General features: G+C 52.6%; 1 protein-coding gene across 1 annotated transcript in view; it reads right to left on the minus strand.

Moving 5' to 3' along the window:
- Positions 1 to 255: 255 nt before the first annotated feature.
- Positions 256 to 20508, minus strand: part of TBATA (thymus, brain and testes associated) — a 41978-nt gene continuing 21725 nt past the window's right edge. Inside the window, exons 2-10 of the mRNA XM_066349602.1 lie at positions 13908 to 14060; positions 12362 to 12594; positions 10269 to 10424; positions 9379 to 9458; positions 8085 to 8255; positions 6143 to 6224; positions 5217 to 5361; positions 3557 to 3609; positions 256 to 2570 (exon numbers count right to left, since the gene is read on the minus strand). Of these exons, the coding sequence (XP_066205699.1) occupies positions 2485 to 2570; positions 3557 to 3609; positions 5217 to 5361; positions 6143 to 6224; positions 8085 to 8255; positions 9379 to 9458; positions 10269 to 10424; positions 12362 to 12594; positions 13908 to 13954 (1053 nt within the window). The 5' untranslated portion in view covers positions 13955 to 14060 and the 3' untranslated portion in view covers positions 256 to 2484. The remainder of the gene's footprint in view (positions 2571 to 3556; positions 3610 to 5216; positions 5362 to 6142; positions 6225 to 8084; positions 8256 to 9378; positions 9459 to 10268; positions 10425 to 12361; positions 12595 to 13907; positions 14061 to 20508) is intronic.

Genomic DNA, 20508 nt, shown 5'->3' on the forward strand with positions numbered 1-20508 from the left:
GCAACAGACCCAAGTTGTGCAGCAGCCAAAAACAGTTCAGGGGCTGTTTATATACTTCTAATTATACATGGGAGGGGAGAAAACCTGACATCACGGCATAAGTTATACCTTTTGTTTAGAGCGACATACATTAACTACATGCTTTTAGGAGGGGAGGGGTAGTTTCCATAGGGACAAATGCCTGTAAATGGCTCATCAGTATAAGAAAAGATTTTAATTTAATCTTTTTCTTCCTGTACCTGGCTAGCTATTCACCCTTCCCCATAGGTATGGGGGAAGGTCAGAGAATCCAAGTCTCCTTCCTCTTCTGTATTTACAACACAATGCCATCGGCTATCTTAGTTTTAATGCTAATTACACAAGAATAGAAATCACACAAAATCTTTCTGCACACTTAGCCCAAATTAATAAAATGTTCTTTAAACTTCCTAAAAGATTAATATTAATTCTGTAGCTTTTGGCACCTTACAACACCAGGGGCTGGGTGAGGGGAGAATGAGGAGTTATTGATCAGTGGGCAGAGTTTCAGTTTTGCCAGATAAAAAGTTCTGCAGATGGATGGTGGTGATGGCTGCACAACTTGAATGCACTTAATAGTACTGACCTGTATGCTAAACATGCTTAGAAGGGAAATTTTAGGTGCTGTGTACGTTGCAACAATAAAAAATTGGAAAAATAAAATGTGGGCTTTCTAAGGGCAAACTGGTGTCAAGATGAGGACCAGGGAGGAGAGAGCCAGCAATATGGCAAGAGGCTACCACCAAGGAAACATCCCCAGTGCGAGACTGGCCAAGGACTTTTAAAAACAAAGCTGTTTAATATTGACCTTGAAGCAGTTTACTGGATTCACAGCAAATCCCCATCCAGCCCCAGCTCTCCATTGAAGCCCATGCACACCAAAGTTTTATAAATGGGGTATTTAGGAAAACCTGGAGGGACTGAATCCATCTGCATTGACATGAGGTGGAGCAATGCTGCAAGTGTGGAATGGAGCCACGCTCCATGGACTGAACTCAGTAGAGGTAGGAGCTCAGAGCCACAAGTGACCTTGACATTGTAAATCCTCAGTACCTTCCTCCCCTTCACCTTTCATGGAATTTGCAGAAATCTGAAGGACGATACTGGATTTCCCAGAGGGTCAAGGCCCTCTTCTCTGGATCTGAAAAGACAGACACACCCTGGGTGCATCTGAGTCACATTTATATAATAATGCCCCTTTCCTCCTTGATCTTGCCAACCACCATTTTGTTAACCCTTATGCTTTTCAGGAGTGTAACCACAACTTTTGGTGAGGGTTGATGTTTGTAAGGTAGTAGAGAACAGTGGGGATTCTAGAAAAAGACATGTTGGGTTTGGATCTGGGCTCTGTCACTTATTTGATGGCTTTGGACAAGTGACTTCACCTTTTTGAGCTTCAGTTTATTTGTCTCTAAATGGGAATTATAATATTAATGCTCTACTACCTCATAGAGCTTTTGGGAGAATCAACAATATTACCACATATAAAGTATGTAGAACAATTCACAGAGTGTTTCAGGAATAAAGAAATAAAATGGAGTCATTACAGTCAAGCTGCTAAATTATTAAAATTAAGTAGGCTGAGGCATGAGGAAACAATTATTCTTGTTTTAACTGACCCTGGAAACTTAAACTTTTGAACTTTCTGGTCCTGCGTCAGGACCAGGACGCACACTGGTGCATTGTGTTAATGTCTGGACATACATCAGACCCTCGGTTAATCATCTGAAAGACCTCAAGAAGAAAATGTTGCATCATCTAGCCCAGCAGAAAGACAAAGGCCATCTTAAATCAATCCAGGGGCTTAGAATGCAGAACTGAACCTACTTTTTACTATTAAGAACCCTCAGCTTTTCTTTCCCCTTTGGAACACTCGGGTGCTGCCTACTCGTGTTTTCAGTTTGTAAACCCTAAGACACTTGAGTAAATCTGTGCCATTTATATTCAGCCAAAGCCCCTGAGTCTTTAGGGTCAGTTAACAGTGTTCGTCATTAACTATTACTGAAGTCTCTGCCCCAGTGCCGGGTAGGAATCCAGTAACTGGTGTTGATTATTGGAAGGAGGCCTCTGGGTTCCTGACCTCCACTCTAACCTACCCAGCACCATGTGTGTCTTCGTTCAAGGAGGGGCAGAGCTTCTTTCTGAGGCTGCACCAGCCACTCTCTGCCCTTGAGGTCTGTGGAACATAAAAGAACAGGTAAGCCCCATGTGGACGGTGGCCCTCCAGCATTCTCTAAGAGAGCGGGACGGTTCTGTGCAGCTCACCCCTCTTGGGAAATAATCGACCCAAGACAGACCAACTGCCGATAGGAGAGTGGAACTGCTCTCCTAAGGGGAGACGGGATTTTAATAGACTATGTGATAGGAAAGCGCGTATTGCTGTTGAGGAGATAGGGACGAAAACAAGCTCGAACTCCGAACTCCGGGCTGGCTGTAGAGCCGGGCTGGCAAGGCAGCTCAGACTCTTCAGCACTCTTCCTTCGGTTTTGACATTTTCTCTTCTGGGCTCTGGCTTAGATGCACCCGGAGAACTTGTGCTTTTCCCATGTACTCTGAGAGAAGGGGAGACACACAGGAGAGGATGAGTAGGGTCCGGGCCCCTACCAGGGAGCTGCCCAGGAGACTTGGGTAGACCCTTCGTCCCACCCGGCCCAGGCAGATGTGAGAGAGCAGAGGGGGATGCACGACAGCTTCTCCCAACCCGGCTTCTGCTTGGGACTCTACTGGTGACATCCAGATAGCAATGATCGATGGAGACTACTTTATGAAGACACTCCACCAGTCACTCAGGACCTTACAGTCTAGTGGGGGAGAACACAGTCCATGGGGACACCTGTCTTCTCTCCCCTCCAACCCCCTCTCCCTGCCCAGGTCTGAGGCACCAGGGTGAAAGCGGCAGCCTCCTCCCTCATTCCCCTCATCCCTTCCTGCCCTCCAAGAGTCCATTCTCCACACAGAAGCCAGAGGTGTCCTGCCCATCCTGCTATAACCCTCAGTGCACCCCCATGTACCCTGCATGAGACCACAACCAGGGCCACCTGTCTCGTTTCATTTCTTACCACTGCCTCCAACCCACGGGCCCCAGTCACCCTGGTCTGCTTACTCATTCACCAACACACCAGGCAGGTGGGGTCCCTGCTTGTAGGTGCTCCCTGGGCCTGCTTACAGCTGAATCCTTCTCGCCATTCAGCTGAAGGAGCCCCCCTCCTCACCTTGCCAGTCCTGCTTACTGTCTATCACAGCCCCTGCTTCACTCTCCTTATCGCATCCACCCCCCTCAGTGGTTCTGTGTTGTCTGCACTCCTCCTCCCTGGCACACAAGCTCCAGGATGGCAGGAGCTTGCCTGATCTCTTCCCCAGTCATCTCTAGAGCCTGGCCTGTAGGTGCAAAATAAGTTTCTGTTGGATGAATGAACGAGTGAATGGATGAAAGGACGAAAAGGGCAGCTCCTTGGGCAGAGACCCATCTCCAAGGAGCCTTAAGTTCCCAAGGCATCCAGTCAGGCGGGCCCCAGTGACCTGTAGCATGGAATCTGACCTGGTTTCTCGCTTTTTGGTGGAGGTGATGTCTTCGACTTCTTCAGGAATTGGCTGTAACCAACACAAAGGAAAGAGGGTCCTGGATGGTCAGGCTGGAGGGCACAGTAGCAGAGTGGCGGGGTGGGTAGGGAGGTGAGGAAGGTGCTCCAGGAAGAGGCAGGGGCCAATCTCCCTGAGCACCAGGAAGCCTCTGTCCATGGCTGGCATCACCCCAAGCAGGACCCTGACAACTGTGACTCCATTGCCCGCTGTGGCCACAGGGAACCAAGGCGCTCCTGTTCCAGGAGCTGTGAGGGAGGCCACTCTACGGCGCCTCCCCCAGGTCCTCTTTTGGCCCCTTGCATCCTCACAGACAGGAAGTCTTCCCCTGTGAGTGGGAAAGACGAGAACCTGCTTCCCTAATGAATTATTTACAAGCATGGATAATGCTCTTATATTATCTTGCATTGGCTTTACACTTCAGCAATGCTTTTTATGCACCTGATGTAATTCTTCCTCCCTAGAACTCTGGGAAGAGGGGCTTTTGAAAGGTAAAACTGAGGCTCACAGATGGGAAGTGGCTTGACCAAGGTCACAGTAAAACCTGCTTCCTCCTGTGCCTCCTCTGGCCTCCCCAAGTGGGAAAGAAAGCCAAGTGCAGGCTGGAACGAGCACCACACTATCCACAAGTCCAGTGAGCAAAGCATATGCCCCTTCTCCCGAAGCCCACCATGCTGTAACTACCCCAAACTTAACATCCCCCCAGTGTGCACATTCCGATTTCCTTGCCTAACTCGCCCCACCCTCTCCCTGACTCATTCAAGTCCAATTCACCCAGCAGTGCTCTCCAAGCTTTATCAGAAATACTCAGGTAATTGTTAAAATCACCCAGCCCCTGTGCACCCCCTCCCGCCCCACCTCTTAGACCCTCTAGGGACTTTCACTTTTTACAGCTTCCCCTGTGAATCTGAGTGCTGCTGGGCATATCCATCAGGCAAGGCCCAGTCTGATCCCAGCTCTTCTGCTGACCAGGCAGGTGACTTTGGGTCATTCAACTGTTTCTGAGCCTCACTTTTCTGTCTGTAAAATGGAGGTGATAGGGCCTCCAAGGGTTGTTGTTGTATAGACTTGAACTATGTACAGCACCAGGGGTGTCAGGCAGACATGGGCATTCAGTATGGCAGGTTCCGGTGTTGACTGTCACGCCCTACTCACCTGCCTCGTGAGGCCCTCCCTCACCTTCCCTTTCCCCAGCTTGGAATCAGTCTTTCTCTCCAGCCAACCAGGGCCCGCATACCGACATAAAGGCCCCCCTGCCTGCCTGTGTTAGCATTTCTTTTCAGCTGTGTCTTCCCAAAGACCAGAGCTCTTGGAGGGCCAGCTGTGCTTCTCCAGCCCTGCCTTGCCGCTGCTGACACAGTCACCCCCCAGGCATCCCCACACTGGTGGCTGCAGTCTGGTCTGGCAAAGGGGACCTGTGAGCAGCACAGGCAGCCCTGGAGGGTCTCATGGGAGGGGCTGGCCTCTTCCTCCAGGTCAGGCTCAGGCAGCCCCGTCCCTGGCCAGTGTCGGGCTCCCTTCTCAGGTCCCTACTAGCCTCGCATGGGAGGGAGGGCAGGTACTGAATGTGAGGAAACAGTCCCGGGAACAAAGGGGCAGGTGAGGGGTGTGAAGCCCACCTGTAGGGAGCCTGTTGCTTCTCTTGAGGTGGTTCTTGGGCTTCTTGGAGCTGGGTCAGGAGTCTTTCTGTTGGGATGGAGACTAGGGCCTGGGGAAAGAGCTGAGCCACTGCTGTCTGCAGGAGCCCCAGTGCCAAGTCTTTCTCTGTAAGCACAGCCAGGGGACAGAGTCCTCAGGGGGGTGACCCCGGTCCCCATCCTGGCCCTAGATGGTGTGACCCCAGTCCCCATCCTGGCCCTAGATGGGACATACAGGAAGCAGGGCCTCCAGCAATTCTGCCCAGCCCTGGCCCAGGGCACCTTTCTCTAACACCTTACATTCTGCCCACAAGGCCCATGGGGAGCCCCCCCCCCCCGTTTCCTCCTGGCCCCTGGGTGTGCTGTGTGCCCAGCCCTTCCGCACCTCCCTCCTGGCTCCTCCGGGGTACCTCTAGGGGACCTGCCCACCCACCCCCTCTTCACTCTCCGGTCAGCTCTCTGGCTGTCATCGCTCCTCACCTTCCCACTTAGACCAACCCTCTACTCTGTGTCCCAGTGTGTGCAGGTGTGTCCATTCATGTGTTCCTGTGCACATCCATGTGTGTTCTTGGTGCATGTGTTTGCATCTGTGTGTGTGTGCGTTTCCCACAGTGGGTGAGGCACTGTGTCTGCTAAGGCTGGTCTTTGGACCTCTCCCTCCTGGGTGCGGAAGCCTGTGGTCGGTGTGGAGGAGGGGTCCCTCCTGGGGAGCAGGGTCATGGGAATCCTGCCGAGGAGTGGGAGGAGGAAGCAGCGAGGCCCAGCTGGAAAAGGTTAGTCTGGGGCTGGGAAAAGAGGAGGCTCAGGCAGAAGGCCCTGGGGTGGGAGCTGAATGACATCTGAGCACTGCAGAACCCAGGGATGAGGTCCTCAGGAGCCTCCACTCTGGGCGTGGGGCTGTGTCTTACCCTTGGGAGGAGCACAGAGTAGCCAGCACTGGATAGCACTTAAGGAGTCTGTTTGCAGGATCTGAGAGAGGAGCTCCAAGATCTGTGGGCAGGAGGACAGCCCCGGTCAGCATGCTGGATGGCGTGTTCGAGCCAGCTGCTCGGGCCCTGCCCCTGCAGTGAGCTCCCAGAGACACACACTTGGCTAGGCTGGTCCCCACAGTGATCCTGCCCCCCTTTTGCATGGGACTTTGCTCCCCACAAAAGGCTTGCTCTCCCAGCAGCCCTGGAGGAAGATTCTTAACCTCCTCAGTGAACAGGTGAATGTGAGGCCCTGAGAGCAGAGGACACCTCTCAGGGAGGTTGGGGCAGAACTAACTCTCAGAATCAGATATGTGGAGCCCTCCTCTCTGAGCCCTGCTGGCAGGGTTGTACCTTGAAGTCCCTCCCTGGGAAGGCAAAGTCAGAGCTGGACAATCAGCTCCTCAGAGATGCACTGAATCCCGAATGTCCAAGTCCTTGGTGTGGGGATTTCAGGGACCCCACAAGTCTCCCTACCCTGAAGTTCCCAAACTGAGAGGCTGGAGATGTTAGCGAAGAGGCAGGGTGGTCCCTGTGGCCAGCTCAGCCTGAGGGCCAGGACTGCCTGGCTTTGCTAACTGCTCAGCCTGGGACTCCTTCCCACTCAGTAGTGTGCCCGCTGTACTCGCAGCTGTGCCCTTGGCCTCTGCCAGCTTTGTTGCTTCAGGCCTCCCCACAGTGTTCTCCAGTGTTCTGAGGAGTGGGGGCCTTGGGAGAAGACCCAGCTCTGTCTTGAAGGGACTGTGGGGGTTCCCTAAGCCAGAACGCTGATGGCATCTGGGACTGCAGTTGGCTGGAGTTAGAGCCCACGACGGGAGGTGGCACACCTGGCATCCTGGGAAAGTGGGGTTCCCTCTCTTAGGAGAGTCCACTTGGACCAGTGGAGGTCAGAGGGGAACGTGAGTTTGCCTCTCCCCAGGCCTCTGCCTGCTAAAAGGTACACACCCACTAGGGCAACCCCACCCCCACTGTCCCAGGGTCCTCCTCCATCCCCCCATCCCACATACCTGCCCTATGCACCCTCCCCAAGGAACCCAAGAACCTACTTCCAGGCCCAGTGCGGCCGCCCTGTGGTGGAGAAAATACTCTGCTGCTCCCTCTCTGGGGGTCTGAGCCACAGAAGGTCGCCGGTCAAGGGCCTCAGCCTCCCCATCTGTGAAACGAGGACCCCAGGCCCTGTCTGCTCTACGCACTTCACTGGGCTGCTGTAAAAGCCTGGTCACAGGGAAGGTATGGAGATGCTGGCTCATGGGCTGGCCTTCCTGGAGAAACACATGTTCATTTTCACAGGACTCTTAGTGCCTGGACCCCCTGGGATGAGTCATGGACTCATCTCAGGCCTTGCTGGGGAAACTTGAATGTGGAGGAGGTGGGCTTTGTGCTTCTCCTAGAACAGAGCAGACACCTCTCTGAGCGTGAGAAGCTAGGTTGGGACCAGCCTTGCAAGCTGCAGGGTACCACACACCAGTGTGTGGTCTGAGGACACTCTAGGCAGGACCTTCATCTCCTAGTAGTTCCCTTCACTAACGTGCCAACTGCCAAGGCTGGAATAGACCTTAGCGGTAACGTGTTTATGCTCCCGGTTTGGCTAGGTCATGGAACCAAGGCCCCAAGAGGGGGAAAAGACTTAACAAAGAGGACAAGGCTTCCACAGAGACCTGAAAGCATCAGAGGCTGGAATCCAGGCTCCTGACTCCCAGGTCTGGGGTTCTTGAGTCAACAGTCTTAGATGCAAGTATCCTTGGGAGAGGCCACACTTTAGAGCAGCTTCTAAGAGTCCTCGTTGGGACTGCTGTAGGCCTGGGAACCATACCACCTTGTTCTCTGCCCTTGGACTAAGGCCTGTCTAGGGCCACAGCCCCCAGCCTTCCCAGGGTCTCACCAGCAGCTCCTGATCCTGCAGTTCATAGGTCTGGACTCCTCCATCTCTGCTTGTAGGGTGGTTCTTCCCGCCCTGGCTGAAGTGGCGGTGCCTGAGGGCTCGGGAGGAAGCAGGGATGAGCCTTCCGGTCTCTGCCGAGTACTTCGCTCCCTGTTCCCGCTGAGGCTCCTCCTGCTGGGAGAGAGTGGCCAGAGACTCCAGGCAGTGGGGAGTGGGGGATATAGGTAGACAGATAGATAGGAGAGAAATACAGAGGAAAGAGAAGAGTATAGCATTGCAGGGACCCAGGGGGTAAACCGGGCCAACGCCACTGAGCCCCAGACCCCCTTCCTGGCTGAGGGCCCTTCCATTACAGCCTTTCTCCTGGAGCGTCACTGAATGTTGGCCACCCACCATCCTTACTTCCTCCTGAGCAGGCCCTCCCCCCAGCCCATCAGAGATGTGAAACAGTATTCGGTGCCAAGGTCCCCAACACCCACTTTAATTCCTGGCTCAGCTGCCCCCAGGTCTGTGTCCCACAGCTTGGCATCCTTTCTAGCCCTCAAAACTCTCCTAAGCCAGGCCTGTGGGCACAAGGCCTGGGGTCTCTAGACCCCAAAACTCCAGTTAAGACTGGTACCATCCTTTTTCCCATTTTAAAGATAAGAAAACTGAGATCCAGACAGTTTAGGTGCGTTGCCCTGAAAGCCATAGTGGGTTAGCTACTGATCAGGGATGAGAATGCAGGTGCCCAACACAAGTGCAGGATGAGCTCATCCACAAATGACCAGGCCTGCCCTGGGACCAGTTTTGCTGCCTTCAAGCTGCCTCCCACTTGTCTTTACTGGTCAGCAAATAGCACTCATGAGGCCACCCCAGTCCTCTTTGAAAACCCTCAGTGACTCTCCACTCCTTATGAGATTAGACACTACACTAAGTGCAGAAATCAGAACAAGCTGGTCTTGCCACACTCTAAGTCGGCCCTTTCCACCTTCCCCCCCATTGCTGCCCACTTTGCCCTGCACTGAAGCTCCCTGCAGCCTGAAAACGGCCTCTACTAGGACGACCCCCCACCTGTCCTCTTCCGCACTAGGAGTTCTGCTTGGATTTCCCCACCAGCCCGTTCCCACTCCTCGGCCCTCACTGTGGGCCTCTCCTTCCATTGGTGTTTGCTGGCCGCTCCTCCCCAGTGCCCACAGCAGCGCCTCATGAACCCTTGCTCTTCTGCGGTCAGGGTGACCGCTGTGGGAGTCTCCGTACAAAAGGACAGACCCATTGCCTCTCTTCCCAGACAGCTCCTTTGTTCTGCACCCACCTCTTTGTTCTTCGGCTCATTCTCCTTGGTGAAGTTGACCACCTGGGAAGCCAGGTCCTTCAACTCCTTCTTCCAGGCCTCTGGGAGAAGGGGATATGATCCTGGCAACTGATGTCTGGGGCCCTTCTCCTTACCCTCCCTGTGGCACCATGTGCTGGGGACTGTATGTAGAAGAACCTCTCTCCTCCCAGCCTTCCACCTGCATCTTAAAAGGAAGGGTAGGTGGTGCCCTGGGGGAAAGGATGAGGAATTCCACCATTGGTGGGTGGTAGGGTGGGTGTGATGGGGGCTGTTGATGTCATAGTTAGTCTGTGGCTTTACAGGAGCCACTGGAGAGCATTTGGCTATTTGTGCCAAGGTGCAAGTGGTTTAATCTTGCTTTGCCTCTTAGGAAATTGAAGCCCAGATTGAGCTTCCGTCGATATACTAAAATACCTCTCTGCTCCTGGAGAGGGCGGTACAGAGCACTGTCCACACCTTCCCAACCTCTCTGCCCTGCAGGCTCTCCTAGCTCCTTGCCCCGCCCCCGCCCCCAGCAGGAAGGACAAAGCCCTCCGCAAGCTGCCGGCAGCACCATCTACGGCTGATTGTTTGGGGGCTGGGGTCTGAATACAAGTCCTAAATATTTCCCATGTGGCTCCTCTTTAGAGCTGTAAACCACATGACTTGCTCCAATCTGCTTGTCTTCTGTGATTAATCCTCAGACACCTCAAATCCAAGCAGGGGCATGTGAGGACCTCAGGGTTGGGGAAAACGCAGATGCCCCGCGCAAATGAGGAGAAGATGGGGTACCCGACTGGACCCCATTTCTTTCTCAGGCACCTGCCCAGGTAGGACAGCCCTTGGAGAAAGATGTAACCTCAAGGTAGGTCTGTGGCCCAAGCACTCACCAGAAGAAAGCCGGGGGTCCCGATTGGACTGTGGGTCTCCAACGGGAGCCAAGGTGGTCGGCATCCCCATCAGACAGCGGGATAAGACTATGTCTTGAGGTGAGGGACCCAGAGAGAAGTTGTCCCTGACGGCACAGATGAGATGCCCGGTGATATCTGAGAAGGGGGAGAGGTTGTGGGAAGGGGGGCCTAGGGAACCCCAAGAGCTTCAGAGGCTGGGCAGGGAGAGCACTGGCCCCACTTCTTCCAGTAAGCACAGCCCGGAAGTCATTAGCCTGGAGGGCCTCTGCAACCACCCAGGCCTTGTCCCCCGGGGCACTCAGAGAGGACTGCGAGAGGGTATGCTCAGGGTCACGCAGCAAGTCAGGCTTCCCGAGAGCCTAGTCCTGAGGTCCTTCTGGCTTTCTACAACAGGGCAGTGGTTGCAGGTGGAGAATACAGAGGTAAGCCTAAAGAGGGACCCTGGGGCGGAGGCAATAAGCCGTATTCTGTGGCAAGAGGGGCCTGCGCTCCACCCACCAGGAGTGAGATTTAGCTAAACCCTATGGATAAAACATCTTACCATCTGTGAACCTGAGCAGGCTGAGTGCCTGGCAGCCTGGAGCTGGTGGCAAGCAGGTTATACTGAGGACTCTTTGAACTAAGGTCTGTGAGATAGTATATCACTACTAGATATTTTAGCTTTGAGGACCAGCCTGGTTAGACGAGAACGGTTGCTTACTGTCTCCTTCCTGAAACACTTTCCTTTTAGACCCCTGACTCTTCTTGTTCATCCCAGCTTATCAGCCGCTCCTCATTTTCCCTCCTCTCGGCCTCTTAGCCTCAGGGTCGCTGGGACTCATCCCCAGGCTCTCAGCTCTTGTATCTATACTCTCTCCTGGGCAGTCCCGTCCAGGCGCACCACTTCAAACAACACATGTGACTTGCTCTCACATTGCTTTTCTCTCCCGTGAACTCCACACCCAGCTGCCTCCTCTGTGCCTCTGTCCAGGTATCTAAAAGGCATCCCACATTTTGTGTCTCCCAGGACCCAGACAAGACTCCTGACTCCTCTCCCATCCTCCACTGGCGCCTTCTGAAGTCTGCATCGTCCCAGCCAATGCAACTCCAGTTTGCCAGTTTCTCAATCCTAAAACAGGGTCAGCATTGACTCCTCTCTTCCTCTCACCATCTATTTTTAATCAATCAGCAGATCATGTTGGCTTTATTTTCTGTCTATCTCTAGAGCAGGGCCACTAACTCTTCCACTACTACCTCCCTGGTCCAAGCCACCATCCAGACAGAGGTCAATCGATCCCTTCTGACACTTCTTTGCTCTCAACTTTCCAGTGGCTTTCATCTGACTCAGTGAGATGGCTTACTGATGACTGCAGGGACCACCAAGGCCCACATGGTCTGGGCCTCTAGTGCCTCTCAACTGCATCTCCTTTCTCCCCCTTCTTCCTCCGTTCCAGCCACATCGGTCGCTTTGATGTTCCTCAAACAGAGGCAGGGTGCTTGCCTCAGGGCCTTTGTACTTGCTGTTCTCTGAGCCCGGGACATTTCCCCCCTCATATCCACATGGTTGATTCATGCCCTCTTTTCTTTTGTTCTTTGCTCAAAAGTCATGCCATTGGTCAGGTCTGCCTTCTATAGCCCTCCCTGGCACTTAGCACACTCTGACACTTTATTTCCTTGTTCTGCCTCGCTAGAGAGTCAGCTCCTTGAAGACAGGGACTGTCTTGGTCATTGTCATGTTCCCAGGGTCTGAGAAAGTGCTTGACCCCTACACAGCTCACGCTTGACGGATGAACAGACCCGCGTCAGTGAGCAGAGTGCGGCCCTGAGGCAGAACACTCGTCCCTCTCTCTGATTTGTCAGATGGGAGAATTGGCGACAAGGGAAATCCTGTAGGGACATGTCTGCCCTTGAAGCCTGTCCCCCGGGTCAAGTCTTGGCTGGGCGGAGTGCTTGCAGGTGGCCAAACAACTCCACAACCCGCCAAGTCCCCATCCTCTCCGGGCCCCAGCCTGCAGACACGGGTTGGATCCTCCCTTTCCAGGTTTCAGAACACCCTCCCACCACCTGCCAGAGCCTGGCCCGCCCCAGCCTACCTGGGATGTGGGTCACGTGCTGGGGGTGGGGGTGATGCCGGGCGAAGAAGGAGTGGTGGCTGAGGCGGCCGAAGCGGTAGGTGCCCGGGGTGTGGGGCTGGGGGATCCTCAGCGCTTCCCGGACCGCCTTGAAATCCACGATCCCTGGGAGCACCAGTTCTCTCTGCTGCTCGGTGACCCCGTGGCTTCTTGGTCTCTGCTCTGACTTCTCGGCCTTCAGCTCAGCCCTTGGACTGAAGAGGAGGGTCAAGGAGAAGCTAATGAAGACTCCTGGCAGCAGTGCTTCCCTCAGCGCAGAGCTCAGGGCTTGTTACAAAGTCCAAAAGTATTGATACATTCCTGAGACTCCTCGCAGTGTGCTTTCCAGGGTCCCCCCCACATACACACTGGCCTCCAAGCTGGCCTCCCACAGGGTCCCGTCCCAGGGAGGCTTCTGTCTACCCAGGGGGCCTTAGCAGGGAGTCAGGACCCATTCGAGAGCTCTCAGATGGAATTCCCCAGGACCCCAGTTTGCTCTCAGAAACCATCTCTAAAGCCAGAAAGAGAAGCTATAGACCCACCTACCTACTCATCCAAATACCTGGATTGGAGCAAAGGTACCTTATATACACCTCTAGAGCCAGAGGGCTGACCCCAGCAGGGGGCTCTCCCCAAGCCAAACTCTTGGCAGCCCAGGAGAAGCCAGCAGGCCCTCCTCTCCCCCCAGGCCACGAGGGGCAGTTTTGGCCCAGACTCAGCATTGGAGGCCAAAGCTGGCCCCAAGGCCAGACTACACCAGCAAATCCTTTTCCAGTGGGGGCCCCTCCCAGGAGATGCCGCTGATGGGGCAGCGCTCAGGGCTGTGACGCTCCAGGGGAAGCTTCAAGCTCTTGCTTCGCTTCACTGGAGACAAGCCGTCTCAGGTTCCGTCCTCCACCTTGTACCCATTCCCTCTCCTGAGACGCCGTGCCTCTGCCCCTGGAGGAAGAGGTTGAGGGCCGTCCAGCAAGAATCCAAAGGTGAGCCGTTCTCCACCTGGTGCCTGGTGGGACCACCTGCCTGCTTGCTCTCTGCTTTCCCTTCTCCCGGTGGCCCTGGCTGGAGGGAGTCCCTCTGGAGAACAGGTGCACTCTGGATATGCTAAGCAAGGTGCTCCGCCCTGGGACCCTCTGAGCATTTTGCTGACCAGGCTCCTGAATTTCCCGTTCCATCCGTGATTCACTTCTAAGGGATCTGGGACTCAAAGATATAAGGCAAACCTTCTCTGAAAGTCACAGTCAGCTGGCCTCCCCTAACCCCAACTAACAAAGAAAGTCACCCCTTGAAAGTCCCTGGGATTTTTGTGCTCAGTGCTCCTGGCCCCAGCTACCATACCCTCTCCCCACTCAGGGAGGGTCCCGCCTGTGGCCGGTGGCACCTCAGGCCTGAGAACCCACTGGGGGCCTAGCTGACGGCAGTGGAAGGGGAAGGCCTGCCTCTCTTGGACCCTCAGTCTGTTGAGTTCCCCTGTGGCCACCCTTGTCCCCACCAGCTCCTCGGTCAGCAGTGTAGGCAGCTGGGTCCTCACCTCAGCAGTGGTTGTTCAGCCGGCTGGGTGCTCACCCCCGCAGCCATTGTGCGGTTTATAACGGAGTGAAGACAGTGCACTTCACACTAGTGCTGAAGGTGGATAGCAGGACCCCTCCTAGACTGTCAGTGGGAATAGAATCTGAAACAGGAACTTTAGTAGAAAAAAAAAATCTTGTAAAATTGAGCATTTGCATGCTGTATCACCCAGCAATTCCTCTCCCAGGTGTATACTCTAGAGCACCTCTTGCAGCTGCACAACTGGGGCTATTTGTAAGAATACTCAAACTGTAATGGTTCAGATTAGTAAAAACCTGGGGGCAACCCAAATGTCCGAAGGTGAGAGAATGGATAAATAAGCTGTGGTACGTTCAGATGATGGAATATTCTATTGCAGTTTAAATGAATGAACCACAGCAACACAGAGCAACGTAGATGTATCTTACAAATACAGTGCTAAGCCAAGGAAAGCAGGTTGTAGAAGACCTTATAGCCTGAGGTCCTTATTGAAAATAAAGTTTAAAAGCAAGTAAAATGATCATAAACATGATGAAACAAGAAAAGCAAAGCAAAGAAACATTAAACACAAAGTTTAGCTAGTGGTTATAGCTGAGAGCAGGTGGGGAAGGGAAGGGTTGGGAGAGGAACACATAGGTGTGTTAAGTGGTGATAGTCTAGGTTTTGGTTGGGAGGTGTATTACTGGTGTCCATTATATTTTAAATAAACTAATTAAATGACATAGATGAAAGATAGGTGTCAAAGCCAAGAATGGTAATTAACCAAATTCTACGGACCTGAATATATACACTTGTATATATAGCCAAAATGCTGGGGGTTCAGGTGCCAGGGCTGAGGTTGGAAAAAGAGGTCAGGCCCTGGCCGGTTGGCTCAGTGGTAAAGTGTCGGCCTGGCGTGCGGAAGTCCCAGGTTCGATTCCCGGCCAGGGCACACAGGAGAGGCGCCCATCTGCTTCTGCACCCCTCCCCCCCTCCTTCCTCTCTGTCTCTCTCTTCCCCTCCCGCAGCTGAGGCTCCATTGGAGCAAAAGATGGCCCGGGCACTGGGGATGGCTCCTTGGCCTCTGCCCCAGGCGCTAGAGTGGCTCTGGTCTCGACAGAGCGATGCCCCGGATGGGCAGAGCATCGCCCCCTGGTGGGCGTGCCGGGTGGATCCTGGTCGGGCGCATGCGGGAGTCTGTCTGACTGCCTCCCCGTTTTCAGCTTCAGAAAAATACAAAAAAAAAAAAAAAAAAAGAGGTCAGTGCATTCTGAGAATAAACCCTCAGAATCACTGAATCTTCAAGTGACCCCAGAGAACCCCCCAACTCCGGGGCCAGCCTTTCATCAAGTTAGGGTGGAGGAGGGGGAGCAGTATTGCTTGAGTTCAGGGAAGGAAAGAGACTTTGAGGTCACACAGCAAGGAACAAAGCAACCCAACTCAAAGACTCCTGATTTTTTTTTTCTCTAAAAAGAAAAGCAGTTGGCAGAGTTGAAGGAAACTTTGGACATCCTGGTGACAGGGCTTGTGCTCTAGAATACCTAGAGGCTGCAGGCTTGAGAACAGGGCAGCCGACAGGAAAAGGTAGTCTTTGCAACAAAGACTGTCAAATACTCTTGACTGTGAACACAATCAACAGCTCATTTTTACATCATAACCCAATTTTCTTATAGGTGCACATGCTTGTGTATGTGTAAAACTGAAGCAAAAATATCCTGAAGTAATGCCCACCCTGCTACCTATGATACACACTGATATTTTCATCCTATTTGCACTTTGTAAACGTTAGATGGGATCCATTGAACTGATGTTATAAGTCACTAATGGGTCATACCCCACAGCTGCTGAAGAGAGGTCAGGTCTGTCTTTCTCCCCACCTCCTTCTCCCCCTGGGGTATCTAGGCACAAGGAGTTTAAGCACTCACATCAGTCCTAGGACAGAACTTTCCTTTCCCATCTTGGACCCTCTGGGCCCTCCCCTGGGCCCCAGTCTGGCTCCAGTGACCATTTCCTCCCCTGGAAAGATCTTGGACTCACCAAGGCAAATGCCCACGATAGCATGTGGGTGGGAAGCCCCTGTTGCCTGAGCAGGAAGGAGCAAGAGGACAGTCAAAGGGAAGGCTTGCGAGTTCTGTGAACAAGCCTGTCTGGCTTTGTGACTGCATGAGCCAGGGGTTGCTAGGTAACCCATTACCTACCCCCGCCCAGCTTCTCTTACCCCTCCTGGAGGGGCAGGCAGGGCTCGCTGGAGACCCTCTTTCTCTCCAAGCTCCCTCTCTGCCTTCCATTCAGTGCTTCCAACGGGGACCAAAGGAGAAAAAGAGAATGAGGCTCATTTCAGCCAGCGAGAGCAGCAGGCAGAGGGGAAAACTAGCAAAGAAGGTTGCTCAGGCTGGGCCCCAGCTTTGTCAGCCTGACCAGGCCAGGGGCCACCATGGAGGGTCCTGCCTCCATGCATCTTACTTCTGCGGATTGATGGGCAAAATGTTGTCTCTTAGATGGAGTGGCATGACCCACTCTAGCCCTACCCTAGGCAGGAATGCTGGGTGGGACGATCCTGGTTTTTCAGTAATGCAGGGGTTTCAAGTAGATTCTGACACTCTAGATATATCATCTTGGGTAAGTGGCCTGTACAGCCAGATGCAGAATAATAGTGAAATGCTTGGTTCACATCCAGTTCTGTTACTTTCTAGTTGTGTGGCCTCAGACAGTGAACCTGTGTCTCTGAGCCTCAGTGTCTGTGTCTTTGAAATGGAGATGATACTTGCACTTACTCTTACAGGATTATTGGAAAGACTGAGTGGTTTAATGTGTATTAAAGTGTTTAGAACAGTGCCTGGCATCACATAGGCTCTCTTATTGCTATTACCTTCTCTGAGCTCATAAAATGGGGTACTCTCACCTAGTTCTGGGACCTTTCTGAAGGACAGTGAGATAATATAAGTGAAGCACCTAATGACCATATGCATGACACCTAAGAGATGCTCAAAAGTGGTCATTCATTATATCTCATTATTGGTATTGTGACAGAGGCAGGTCTGCAAAGTGGGGTAGGTCCGTAGCCTGAGAACTGCTTTGGGTAAGTAACTATTCTCTGAAGCTCAGTTTGGCCACCTGTAAAAGGCAGGTAAGGACGATGCCCAGTCCACAGGGCGGTGGGGAAATCAGGGCAGCTGTTAACTACGGAAAGGCTTGCACATAGCTCCTGATGCTGTCCCAGTGGTGAAGCCTCTGGCCCGAAAGATGACAGTGTTGGGCCTCTCCAAGGGGCTTCCTCCTCACTGCCCTGGCTTCCTATAAGTGGCCTGATGCTTTCAGACTCTGTGTCCCTCTCCCGGAAAGGAATGAAAAACAGGAGGAGAGCTAGAGGCCACCGAAGTCCTTCTGCTGAGGGGTGGGGACTTATCCCACTCTGGGGCACACTGGGAGTGGCCACTGACCTAGCGCTGGCCCCGAATGCTCCTCCAACCGCACAGGTCGGAATGGTGCTCATTTGCACCGTGGCTGCTCCTGGGCCTGCCTAGGGCAGGAAGGGGCGGCACCTTTGAAACCATCCTGAAAGCCCCTCTTCCATGCTCCTGGGAATCCTTATGACTGTTATGATAAATAACAGTCTGTTTGAAAGAAGAGAGGGCTCTCTTCCCTCCTGACCAGCCCCTGCCTGTTGCTCTGAGCTCACATCAGGACCCCTCCCCAGTGCGCAGCACAGCTGAGAGTAAATGCCACACCCTCCCCACTGCTCTGAGCTCACCTCAGGACCCCTCCCCAGGGAGCAGCACAGCTGAGAGTAAATGCCACACCCTCCCCACTGCTCTGAGCTCACCTCAGGACCCCCTCCCCACTGCTCTGAGCTCACCTCAGGACCCCTCCCCACTGCTCTGAGCTCACCTCAGGACCCCTCCTCACTGCTCTGAGCTCATCTCAGGACCCCTCCCCACTGCTCTGAGCTCACCTCAGGACCCCCTCCCCACTGCTCTGAGCTCACCTCAGGACCCCTCCCCAGGGAGCAGCACAGCTGAGAGTAAATGCCACTCCCTCCCCACTGCTCTGAGCTCACCTCAGGACCCCCTCCCCAGTGCACAGCTGAGAGTAAATGCCACACCCTCCCCACTGCTCTGAGCTCACCTCAGGACCCCCTCCCCAGGGAGCAGCACAGCTGAGAGTAAATGCCACTCCCTCCCCACTGCTCTGAGCTCACCTCAGGACCCCCTCCCCAGTGCACAGCTGAGAGTAAATGCCACACCCTCCCCACTGCTCTGAGCTCACCTCAGGACCCCTCCCCAGGGAGCAGCACAGCTGAGAGTAAATGCCACTCCCTCCCCACTGCTCTGAGCTCACCTCAGGACCCCTCCCCAGTGAGCAGCACAGCTGAGAGTAAATGCCACACCCTCCCCACTGCTCTGAGCTCACCTCAGGACCCCTCCCCACTGCGCAGCACAGCTAAGAGTAAATGCCACTCCCTCCCCACTGCACCTCTTTTTTTCTTTTTTAAAGGAATGATGGGCAGTTCTTTTTTTTAAAGATTTTACTTATTGATTTTACAAAGGGGGGCTAGTGAGAAGTATCAACTCTAGTTGCTTCACTTTAGTTGTTCACTGTTTGCTTGTTGCTTGTCATATGTCCTTGATGGGGAGAGCCTAGGGTTTCGAACCGGTGGCCTCAGCATTCCAGGTCAACACTCTATCCACTGCACCACTACAAGCCAGGCCCAATTGCACCTCTTAACCCTTCTATGGTGTCACTTAGAACTGGACACCTGGTCTGCATGCGGATTGCAACTGGGGGGACAAAGGGGATGCCTTAGGGACTGCCTTCAACACTGCTTTGTAAGGATTGTAGAAGAATTGTCAAGAAAGCCTTGTGACATCTTTCTTTGTGCAGTGTCAGAAAAAGCAGAGAGATTCTGTCTGCCTGGAAACAGTTTGAGTATAGCACCCCTGCCTGGATGCCTCAGTTATACGAGAAGCGATGTAAGATTTCATGGAGCACTTCCTACATGCCAGGCACTGTGCTGTATCAACTCATTTAACCCTACAGATGCGGAACTGATGATTGGGGAAATCCTGTTATGTGTATTGTAAATATATTCTTCACTCTGTGACTTGCTCTTCTGTCTCCAAAGGCAGCCTTTTGATGTAGAAAAATCCCTAATTTTAACATAGCTCAATTTATTACTCTCATCCTTAAAGATTAGTGGTATATGTGTCCCATTCTTAGCCTGCCCAAGGCTATCTCTTGTATTATTATATTTTCCAGAAGATTTACTGTTTTACCTCATATTTAGATACCAATCTGGGGTTGATTTTTTTTCTTTTCTTTTCTTTTTTTTTTTACAGAGACAGAGAGAGAGTCAGAGAGAGGGATAGACTGGGACAGATAGACAGGAATGGAGAGATGAGAAGCATCAATCATTAGTTTTTCGTTGCGTATTGCAACACCTTAGTTGTTCATTGATTGCTTTCTCATATGTGCCTTGACCACGGGCCTTCAGCAGACAGAGTAACCCCTTGCTCGAGCCAGTGACCTTGGGCTCAAGCTGGTGAACTTTTGCTCAAACCAGATGAGCTGGGCTCAAGCTGGCGACCTCAGGGTCTCGAACCCGGGTCTTCCGCATCCCAGTTTGACGCTCTATCCAATGCGCCACTGCCTGGTCAGGCTGGGGCTGATTTTTGTGTATGGTGTAACATAGGGGTCAAGAGCCACATTTTTATTCACAAAAATATTCTTTCGATCCAGCGCCATTATTTAAAACACATCAAATCCTGCTTCTCTGCAGTATCATATTTATCGAAATTCAAGTGTCGTATGTGTGAGACTGTCTCCAGACTCTGCTTTTCCGATGTTTTTTGTCTACCATTCCACCAATACTAGTCTAACTGTCCTTTTAAATACATCTTGATATCTAGTGCTAGACTTTGTCAGGAAAATGCATTTTCTCCTCCATTCTCAATCTGATACCACAACCAGCAGTTCTCCCTATCAGCGGACACCAACTAGGTGTTCTACAAGTTGAACTCAATTCTGACACTATCTACTTAGAGATAACATCAGGTGCCATGGGTTAAAGGTCCTGCAAGACTTCCCCCTTTCAAGCACCAGTAGCAAGTCCAGTTTGTCACCTATACATCTGACTGACCAATTATAACTTGGGTTCCCGTGATCCCCTCCTTTGGTTCAATCATTTGCTAGATGGCTCACAAAGTTCAGGGAAACATTTACTTATGTTGCCAGTTCATTATAAAGGCTATTATGAAGGATACAGACGAATAGCCAGATGTAAAGGTACACAGATAAGGTCCAGAAAGGTCCTGAGTGCTGAAGTTTCTGTCCCTGTGGAACTAAGGTGCACCTTGCCCCAGCACACGCATGCATTTACCACTCTGGAGGCTCTCCAAACCCTATCTCTTTGGTTTTTACGGAGGCTTCATTACATAGATAATAGATTAAACCATTGGCCATTCAACCTCCAATCCCTTTCCCCTCCCCAGATGTGGGGGAGAGCTTGAAAGGTTCCCTTGGCAACCAAAAGTCATGCCATTACCATAAACCCAGATGTGGTTGAAAGGGGCTTATTATGCATAAAAAAAGAGACCTTTATCTCTCCA

Source organism: Saccopteryx leptura, chromosome 9, assembly GCF_036850995.1.
Source record: "Saccopteryx leptura isolate mSacLep1 chromosome 9, mSacLep1_pri_phased_curated, whole genome shotgun sequence".
In the NCBI taxonomy this organism is placed as follows: Eukaryota; Metazoa; Chordata; class Mammalia; order Chiroptera; family Emballonuridae; genus Saccopteryx; species Saccopteryx leptura.